Here is a 10,132-nt window from a genome sequence, read left to right on the forward strand (position 1 = left end):
GTGGTGGTGGCCGTTTCTGATCCGAGACCTGTCGTGGGATGTGGACGCCACGCTCTGACCGCCCCGTGCCACACTGCGCTTTCAAGTGGTGAGTCAAGTGACTCCAGACTGTGTCATGTACGAAATTGGTCGCAGTGCCCTCGGACCCCTTACCTCCAAAACCCCGCGGCTGTGAGCTACCCACGCAGCCCTCACTCGGCCGCAGGAGCTTCTGGTGTGGGGAGCGGGTGTGGTGACAGAGGGCAGGGGCCTCCTCCTCCCGTCACTCGGCCGGTGTCACTTTGCTCATCTTGGAGGCTTGGGCTTTATACGTGTGGGATTTGTCAAGGACCAAGCGCTCCTAACCCGGCTGGTGTGGGGGGGGTGGGGGGCAAGAGACAGACCGCGTCCGCACGCGTGTGACGGTGCTGGGGACGCGGAGCCACCTGAGGTGGGGAGAGAGGAGCAGAGGCCCGCGAGGTGCTCAGTGTCGGGTCCCCCCTGTAGAAGCTCCACTTGCGGAAAGTAAATCGTGCCTACCAAGGACAGAGAATGCACCCTTTGTTCCAGAATCACCTAGAAGGGGCTGATTGGGGTTCGGGCCAGGAATAGTGTCTGACGCAGCTCTGTCAGAGTTGGGCAGTTTGTGTTCTTGGGCCTCGTGGCTCTTCCTGTGACGTCCTAGTCCCCTGGGGATTCAGAGGCCAGGAAACGGCCCCTGCCTGCAGAGGGGGTGGTTCCGGGATGACGCCTTCCTGCCCCTTCTTGGAGCTCGTGCTAAACACAAGTATTCTTTCATATTCTCCAGACTGTGGCCTGTGATCCACCAATCTGGCAGCCGTCCCCCCGCCCCCACCAGCCGGGTCAGTCTTCCCGTTACCACGCTCAGGATTCACAATTAGCCAGTAATTGGTAAATGAGCGAGGACGCACGCGTTCATTTGTCAGTGCCTCCGGGACACAACACGCGGCAGAGCCTCGAACGGCTCGGATCCGCACGGCGCTGGAGCGCCTGAACCACAGATGTTCCCTCCTATTAAAATGCAGAAGTGCGGAGGGAAATCAGATACCAGATAGGCCGACGATTTGGAGAAGGAGGAGGGAGCCAGATGGGCGGTTTGTGGCGGTTATTGGGCACACTCTGGCTTCCAGCGCCAGGCGGGGAGACCCCGGATGGAATCCGCACCGCAGAAACTTCTGCTTTAATTTCCTGACGGAGAAGAGCGTGGGGTTAGCCGGATGACATAATGAGAGTTAAGAGCAGAAGGTAATTATGGTAGAGGAAGGCAGAAGGAAAGGGAAGTATGTTGGCCCTTGGAGGTCGAGTCAGTCCGTGCAGGAAAAGCATGTGCTGCCCCGGGAAGGGAAGGAACGGTGGCCGTGTTTTCCAGGTGTGTCCTGACCGCCGGCCCTCGTCTGTCCGCGGCTGGGCGCCCCTCACCCTCACCCTCCAGAAACCCCTGAATCGTGAGCTCTTCCTCCTTCACCACCTCCACTCGGACGTCCTCTGTGGTTTGGACAAGGTCCTCGTCCTCCGGCAGAGGCCTCGGGGAGCCCAGGGATCCCGGGGCAGCAGTTTGAGAGGCGCCACTTTTTTCCCCTCAGAAAGTCAGTACGTGAAGAGCAGGGCTGAGGTTGGTGAGGACCTGGGAAGCGGGGGCCCCCAGAGCACCCCCCCCCGACACGGGCAGGTTCTCTGACTTGTGTGGCTAGCAGGAAGGCGGAAGGAAGTCATTGCCGCGGGAAGAGAAGCCGCCCTTTCGATGCCTGCTCGTCCTTTGCCTGACAGAATCGGCATGTTTAGAAGTATTTTGTCTTTTAGCAAGGGAAAGCGTTTTCAGAAGCATTTTAAACTGAGCTACTTCTTTGCACTCTGAAAAATTCTTCAGTTTTACCACTTCTGTGAAGATACTAGTTTAGATACGGAAGTCGTTTGAAAGCATCCTGATCTTTAGCAGAACCATAACTTCGTATTACGAAAACCTTAATTTATAACGTGGCAGGTAATTACACGGTTTTTGTGAAACCCGAAAACCTGATCAAGTAGGTTCGCCTCATATCGAACATCCTGTTCTCACACCAACTTTGTAAAAGGTTTTTATGCTCTGTGCCCTGCTAAATAGTTGACTTTGTTAGGCAGTACGTAAATCCCATGCCATCAATGGGCTTGTTGTCTAAAAATAATTTTTCAAAATGTATCCCGAAAGCAAAAATTAAATGTAGATCCTATGTATATAGTACCTACATTTGTTATATACATATTGTGTATGTTATGATGTTAAATATAGATGTATGCTGTGCACGTACAGGTTCATAACATGTAAAATATCATAGATATTACATAGATAGTATGTATACACACATTATCAAAATCTTTTAACATAAGCTAAATTGTTTTGATTTAGATATTGTGAGTTTTTATTTTTTTTTTTACATTTGTTTATTTTTGAGAGAGAGAGACACACACACCAAGAGTGTGAGAGGGGGAGGGGCAGAGAGAGAGGGAGACACAGAATCCGAAGTGGGCTCCAGGCTCCGAGCTGTCAGCACAGAGCCCGACATGGGGCTCGAACCCACGAACCGTGAGATCGTGACCTGAGCCGAAGTCAGCCGCTTAACTGACTGAGCCACCCAGGCGCCCTACTAATCTAAGTCTTTCAATGCCAGGACTTTAAAAAGCTCATTTATTCACTCAACAAATATTTATTGGTGCCTTCCGTGTTCTAGGCCAGAGGTAGGCAAACCTTTTCTGTAAAGGTTTAAATTTAGTAAATATTTTTGGCTTTGCTAGCCAGACGGTCTCTACCACACCTCCACAGCTCAGCCGTTGGAACATGAAAGCAGCCATAGTCAGTAGGTCAGTGAATGGGCATGAATAAAGTGCCAGTAGAACTTCATTGGTTATGGGTACTGAAATTTGAGCTTCAAATAATTTCCATGTGTCACCAGTTAGTAGTAGCTTTTGATTTTTCTCCCCCAATGATTTAAAAATATAAAAACTATTGTCAACTTGCATCCGTACAAAAACACAGGCCCTAATTTGCTGACCACTGTTCTCAGCATCCTTCCAGCCACAGAGCTGGAGCGGTGACCAGAACGGAGCCCCTGTCCTCCCGGGCCCTGCGTTTGGGTACACAGGTGTCTGATTCTGAGAACTGAACGGGTGTTGCCCTTCTTAGATGGAACCTTTCTCATCGGACACTTCCAACTGCGGTGTTTTAATTCTCTGACTTTAAAGTGAATATGGCACGTCAGTCTGCTGGTTCGTCACATCCGTGTTGGGAGATTTTCTAGATCGCACTGTCTCCGGGCCTACACTTTTGTGCCTCACTAACACCTCACCACCCGACTTGTCCAAGGCCGCAGGGTTCGGTGTTGAGCTGGGTCTCTCTGAAGCCCGGGGCTGCGGCTCTGGGCCCGAGAGGAGCCTCCTTCCCAAGCACGGCAGTTCTGGGGTGCTCACTGCCACTGTCCCCTTTGTGCCTGTGTCCAGACCCCAGAGTGCCCTGTTGAGGAGCCGGCCAGCCCTGTGGAGTCCTCACTCGAGTGCTGATTGCAAGGCTCTTTCAGGGCAGTTTTGTCGCGCACAGGCTCACGCCTTGTATTTGCAGTAGCTATGGAAACTTTAGAAGCTGTCTCTCTAAAGCCGGGCGCACAATAAAGCACTTCACGTGTTGGTTGGATTAGACTTTAGAAGATGTTTAATTTTCTCCCCCCGCTCTTTCTCTCTGTCTGTCTCTTTAGAGAGGGAACAAGAGGGCAATGTGAATATTAACTGGGACTCCCTTTAATCTCCCTAGCGACCCTTCGGGCTGTCTAGGGCTGCGCAGGCTGCCCAGGGCTCCGGGCTTTCACAGCCGCTAACGAGGAGGGCCATGCATATTCATGAGCCAGGCTCGTGTGCGTGAGACGCCGCTTGTAAGGGCTTGTTTCGGTGTTTTCTCTTTTCAACTCAAATTTTGTGAAAGAAACGACCGCTAAATTTGGTTTTTTAATTATGATTAAGTCAGAGTCCCTGGACAGTAGTGCTAAAGCGTTCTCCCTGGAAATAGGGACAAAGGAGAGCATGTCTGTGTGGCATTTAATTTATAGATGGGACAACACAGACCCCGAGTGTGGGTGCTCACCGAGGGTGGAGAAGCAGGGCAGGCCTTTCCTGTTTGCTCAGGGCACCGCGTTCGAACTTCACGAAATCCTCCTTCAGGAGGAAATACGACTTCACATTGACGAGAATGGGAAACATACATTCATGTGAAAAGTCGGCGGGTGGGGGGGGGGGGTTGCTGTTCGGTTATTTCCGACCTTCAAGGTGTGCAAAGGAGCGGACTCCAGCGTGTGGCCCTGCCTCTCCCGACCCCCCACTCCGTCTACGCACATCTTCTTGCCTCCTGAACACCAGGTGCAGAAAAAGACAGACGTGCCTTTTCTGCTTTGGGCTTTACTGCTTCTTATGTTAGGTTGTCCGCCGCGTGGCTGTGCCGCGAATCTGTCCCTCGAGAAGTTCACAGCGGCTGCGTTGTGCTCCCGGAGTCGTGCTGGCCCAGCCGGGAGCAGCGCCCCTGCCCGGTCTGACCGCCGGGAATCTTCACCCCTCTCCTTCTCCTCTGGGCTGCCCTTTTGCTACGTGCAGAGTGGGGGGCGCGCGGGTTTTTCGTTTCCCAGCGCTTCCAGGGTGAAGTGCCACTAAGCTGCCGTGGCACCGCTTCCACAAGGCGCGTTGGTTGCCTCGCCACGATGCACGTGATTGAGATCTGCCCTCTCATCTGCCCACGTGGGAATCCTCCCGGTGTCTCTTGTCCCATACCCTGTATCGACACCACGCACGCAGCTTCCTCGCCTGGGTTGCGTTTGTAGTGGTTTTCTTTCATCTGATCTTTCGGCCGTGCGACGCCCTGAGTCAGCAAACCACACCAGGAACCCGAAGGAAAAGCACAGCCTGTGTGGGTCACTGCCGTGCCGCCGCGGCCCCACCCACGTGGCGAGTGGGAGCTAGCACTCCTCGTTCGGAGGTCCCACGGACATCTCCCGACACTGTGCTTGGAACAGAGGCGGGTCACACCTGCCCCCGAGGAGCTCGCAGGGCGTCTGGGTGGACAGGTAGAAACAGACAGCCGTGGCTTCCAAAGTCCGCAACTCACTTTGTGTCTGGAGCCAGCCTGGAGGCACAGACGCGAATCTGGTGCGGCTCCTGCCCTCGAACGTCACGGTCAGGTGAGCGCGGTGCGCCTGGAGGAGCCGTCGGAGACACGCGGTGGGCGCGCCTGACTCCCGGCGCTCAGAGGCAGCCCGGGTGGCGAAGGGCGCCCGGCACGAAGGGTGCGCAGCGACCACGGGGGGGGGGGGGGGGGGGGTGGCGTTTCCCCGTCACACGCACTTTGATCCCTGAAGCTCTGGACGATGGTTCTTCGCTGCAGAGACGCTCCGCCTTTCATCTGGCAGCGTCCGGGCTGCGTGGGATCCCTCACTGCCGAGCCAGCGCCCCACCTCCCGCCCCCGTCTCGAGGAGCTCTCAGTGAGACTTCAGTTTTCCCGCGTTCAGTTCTGTTGCAGTGAATTAACTAACAGGAAGCCTTCGAAAGAAGTACTCCGCTCCCGTCACTTAGCGCTCAGGACGTACACACACGAACCAAAATTCTTCAAGCGTCTGTATTTATTTTCCTGCCTGAATTTACCCTTCTGTTGCTTGCTCCTTCAATCCGATCTCTTGATCACTGCCCGCCCCCCCTCCCCCACCCCGGTTTGGTACAAAAAGTGAGGAGTTTGTAGAATGAGGTCATTCTGGATGAGAAAGTACTTGCGGCAAACAATTCATTGTTCAGAAATTCACTAACGCATCAGAAGTTTTGTCACCCAGGATTCTCATTTTTATTCTTCATACTGGCGCAGAGGGTGGGGCGGGGGGGGTTCGGTGATTGTGGAAAAGGGGCGGAAATTCTAATTTAGGCCTTTATGCATCTGGATGTTTGTACGGACTCGATCTCCAGAAAGGAAATACAGCCCTGTAAAGGGCCTGGGCTTTGTCATCGAAGGATGCCCGATAAGTGGCAAAAGGGCATTCTCCCACCAAAGGGGGACAACTAATTGTAGGATCAGCATCAGCCGGGTGTCCACAATTCCTGTTCTGTGCCGTCTGGAACAGGTTAGTCATTTATACTCCCAAGTGGTTTTGATGATAAACCTCCAGAGGCGAGCAGACGTCTGCTCAGCCTCGGCACTGCCCGAGGCCGCCTCCGGGAGAGGTGGGCCGGTGTGGACTGTCTGTGAGCAGGGGAGCGCAGAGGCCATGAGGAACTCCGAGACCTTGTCAGGATTGCGAGCCAGCGTGGGTGTGTCAGAGGGACGGGGACGGAGCAACCCTTTAACCCCAAGAAGACACGTCCTGAACATAAAACTGCCACGTTTTGCATGCCTCGGTTTGTCTGACTTTGGTGGACAAGCCTATTTTTTACCATTTTGCTTTGAGCTTTTTTTTTTTTTTAATGTTTATTTTTGAGAGAGAGACAGAGCAGAGCACAAGCAGGGGAGGGGCAGAGAGAAAGAGAAGGAGACACAGAATCCGAAGCAGGCTCCGGGCTCTGAGCTGTCAGCACAGAGCCCAATGCGGGGCTCAAACCCCGGAACCGTGAGGTCATGACTTGAGCTGAAGTCGGACGTTTACCCGACTGAGCCACCCTGATGCCCCTACTTTAGCTTATCGAACTAGGGAAACCGTTTGATTCACTTTCTTTCCCAAACACTACAAGAAAGAGCCTTTATACATATTGAAGCCTTTCTCTGTGGCTTCCTGTGTCCAGTTGAGGGAGCTAGAAATGTCTGAGCACCGGCCTCACCACTATGCTGGGAGCTGGGACAGGGTCAGAAGTGTTGACCCTTCAGACTGGAGAGCCTGATACAATTTGGGGGCACAGATGCCCCCATTCTGACACCAGAAATGCCTGCACAGGAAACATCTGGCGATCGGGGAAAGGGTTTGTTTTTCTTGCCAGCTTCCATCCGATGGTGGGCAGGGAGGCCTTTCTTCATTGGAGAAAGCATCTGCCCCACCCCAGGTGTTTGATGTTCCCTCCGGAACCGCAGAAGGTGCCAGGCCCGCCGTATTCGACACGTCTGCTGCATCCCTGGACCCAGCGCCGAATGCTGGTTGGTACCCGAGGCAACTTCTATAGTTTTCTTGTAGAACAACATGCAGCAGCAACTTAACGCTTCCCTGAGATTTTCACAGCTCTTGGTCACTAAAAGACCTCAGTAAATGCAGCGATTCTGTCGTCTTCACGGGCTCTCTACTGTCTGCTGTGAAGGCTGCTGTGCAGGACACGCAAAATTAGGGCCGGGGCCCGGCAAGGCCGAGGGGATGAGATGCTTTCTTGAGAGCACAAGTATTCAAACTAAATACAGCAAATCCTTCAAAGGCCTTCTGGCTTCATCTTGCAAATGCGGCGGAATGAGGGAAATTCCATGGTGACTCCTAGGGAACAATTCGTATTTATAACTGAGCTTGCTCTAAACAAGATGAGTCCTCTCGCCTGCCTCTAACTTGGCATCTTTGTGACTAATGCTGTAGTGTTCTTATTCTTTCCCTGGTGGCTCCATAACATTACCCAACGTGTGTGTGTGTGTGTGTGTGTGTGTGTGTGTGTGTGTGAGAGAGAGAGAGAGAGAGAGAGAGAGAGAGAGAGAGAGAGAGATCATAGACCTCAGACGTGGCTGCTCCCAGCTTTTGCTTCCTTGCTCGTTCATTCAACGGGTCTTCGTTAAGTAAGTACGTCCGTGTGCCCGTTGTTGGATATCACACACATGCACACGCACGTGGGACATACCTGTATGATTCCTGTGTCACGTCTGTTCGATCATTTCCCCCTCTGGGTGCTCATGACACATGGTCGGGAGGAGCTCGTTCGCCAGTGCCGGGTTCGTCCCCCTCCTTTCCGGTAGTGCTCGCGTGCGACTCCTGAACCGGGAAAGTGTGTTGGTAGATTCCTTCACCCCACTTCCAGTCCTGACCCAGTGGGTGGTGTATGCCATCCGAAACCTTACGGAAGACAACAGTCAGAACCAGGACTTGATCGCAAAGATGGAGCGGCAGGGGCTGGCCGACGCCTCCCTGCTCAAAAAGATGGGTTTGGAAGTTGAAAAGAGGGGTGACAGGCTGATTCTGAAATCCACCAGTGGCACACCTCCGCTGGTGAGTATGCCGGGGGGAGCAGCCGGTTTGTGCACAGCAGCCCCCACCCCCTGTTCCCTTGCCCACGGGCAGAGCTTCTTCCCGAGAACCCGGGTGGGAGCGTGTTGCCTTCTCAGGTGGCCAAGAAAGCCCTCGGTTTAATCGCAAATAACATTTTGGTCGAGCTTTAAGCTGCCATTTTCTTAAAAATGAGAAGTTCCGACTCGTCTGGGGGGAGACATACAAAAAGCACGTCAAAATTTCTGTGCGGTCTAAAAGTTTCTGACAGCAATCGGGTTTTCCTGGCGAGGCAGCCGATGCAGGTAAGCCCCCTTCGTCTTGTGGAATGGGTTGTTTCAGGTCCCTCCCTCAGCTGTGTGCGTGCCTGCGTGTGTGCGTGCGTGTGCGCGTGTGCATGTGCGCGTGTGTTTTCCCTTGGGTGATTCTTAGAAACAGATCCGTTATATCTGCAATTTTGTTTTCTTTTTTTTCTCTTAGTGAACAAACTCTCCATTGAAGCATCTGAATTTTGGGAATCTGTTTCCCGGACTTTCCATCTTCCGCAGCATATAACATTGCAAGTGTTTGAAGATTTGTTAAGTACAAATTCAGGCATCCGTGAATCTTAGGTAATAGAGTTAGATGTGTATGAGCTCGAAAGTGAAAGTAACTTGAGTATTTTGTGGTTTCTTTGCTTTAGAAACGTAACCGTTCGGTTTCCTTTGTCCCCATGGATACAGTGTGCATTTAAGTCATATATTGTACTTACTGTGGCGGCAGATAATAAATTCTTTTCCTGGAGGGCGTATCCCTTATTCGGCAAAGACTGGGGCATTTGCTCGGATTCCATTTGTTCCTTCAGATGGCGGGTCGGCCTGATTACTTTTCTTCTCTGCTCGTTGGGTTTTCTGAACTCTGGCAGGCAGTTGAAGTAGGTTTCTCACTGTGATTAATTCTAGCAATCTCTTTTCACCCTTTCTGCCTTTCCAAAACATTGACAAGACTCATTTCCAGCTAATTAATTCGAGAGATGCTGAAGAATAGAGAAGCTCCCTCTTCATTTTAGGGACTGGGCTGTGCTGTCACTGAGCCCAGCCCTTTGGAACGTTGTGGGGACGATACAGGGAGTGAGTGGGGAGAACGTGAGGGCCATTAACTCTTCTCTTTCCAAATCCCCCGGGGAACTAGACCTCCAGACCCATTGTTCTCACAGGCGCATGCCTGCCTCTTACCCACTTTCATGCCTCCTCCGTGAAGGGCACTCTGTGCCTAGGACCACAGGATTAAAGGACGTCCACGTCTCATTCAGTTTCAAAGGCACTGTCTCCTAAAGCCACTCCACGTTTCAGCCACGGCTCCACTTTCTGGAGTTGCAAAAGTAGTTTTGGGGACCAGGAGTTAGCTTGACCTACATCTGTCTATTTCTGTCCTTTTCTCTCTATACACGTACTCCTGTTAGAGGTGGAGCTGGGTTAAACGAGCACTGAAATCTTTGAGGCCGCCCAGAGCATTGATGTAACCAGCAGAGAGCTCCAGAGGGAGGTCACGTACGAATGCATAAAACGTTCTTGAACAGCCATGTTACTAAACTGTCTAGATTTTGCACAGCCCCTGTTGAATCTTCCAAAATAAAAACAACGAAGACCCAGCCAGAAGTTTTACAGAAATACCGATTGTTCTAGAATAAAGTGCTTCTAAGTTTTTTTGTAGCCATACGTAAATTGCTCTGTACAAACAGCTTAAGCATGTTCAGAATGAAATAAAAGTTGTCCCACGTGTTAATGTACTCTCGATTTCTGAAGAAACGTCAACTTCCAGAATTGTGGTAATCTGTAACGTTTTTTTCTCTCATTTATGACATTCCATCAGTAAAGAAGCCTTCTTTCAAAATTTAAAATGCACAAAGAAGTCATTCTTTTCTGGGACACAAAGAGTTAACATCCTGTTCTCAAATAGAGGCCCTCCAAAGGAAAAAAAAAAAAAAAAAAAAAAA

General features: G+C 51.9%; 1 protein-coding gene across 2 annotated transcripts in view; it reads left to right on the forward strand.

The window, feature by feature from the left end:
* ATXN10 (ataxin 10) overlaps positions 1-9,921 on the forward strand; it is a 166,791-nt gene extending 156,870 nt beyond the window's left edge. For both annotated transcript variants that reach the window (XM_042993531.1, XM_042993532.1), the window contains exons 11-12: positions 7,973-8,160; positions 8,638-9,921. In XM_042993531.1, coding sequence (XP_042849465.1) covers positions 7,973-8,160; positions 8,638-8,640 — 191 coding nt within the window. In that variant the 3' untranslated portion in view covers positions 8,641-9,921. The remainder of the gene's footprint in view (positions 1-7,972; positions 8,161-8,637) is intronic.
* The last annotated feature ends 211 nt before the right edge of the window (positions 9,922-10,132 follow it).

This window comes from Panthera tigris, chromosome B4, assembly GCF_018350195.1.
Source record: "Panthera tigris isolate Pti1 chromosome B4, P.tigris_Pti1_mat1.1, whole genome shotgun sequence".
Lineage (NCBI taxonomy): Eukaryota > Metazoa > Chordata > Mammalia > Carnivora > Felidae > Panthera > Panthera tigris.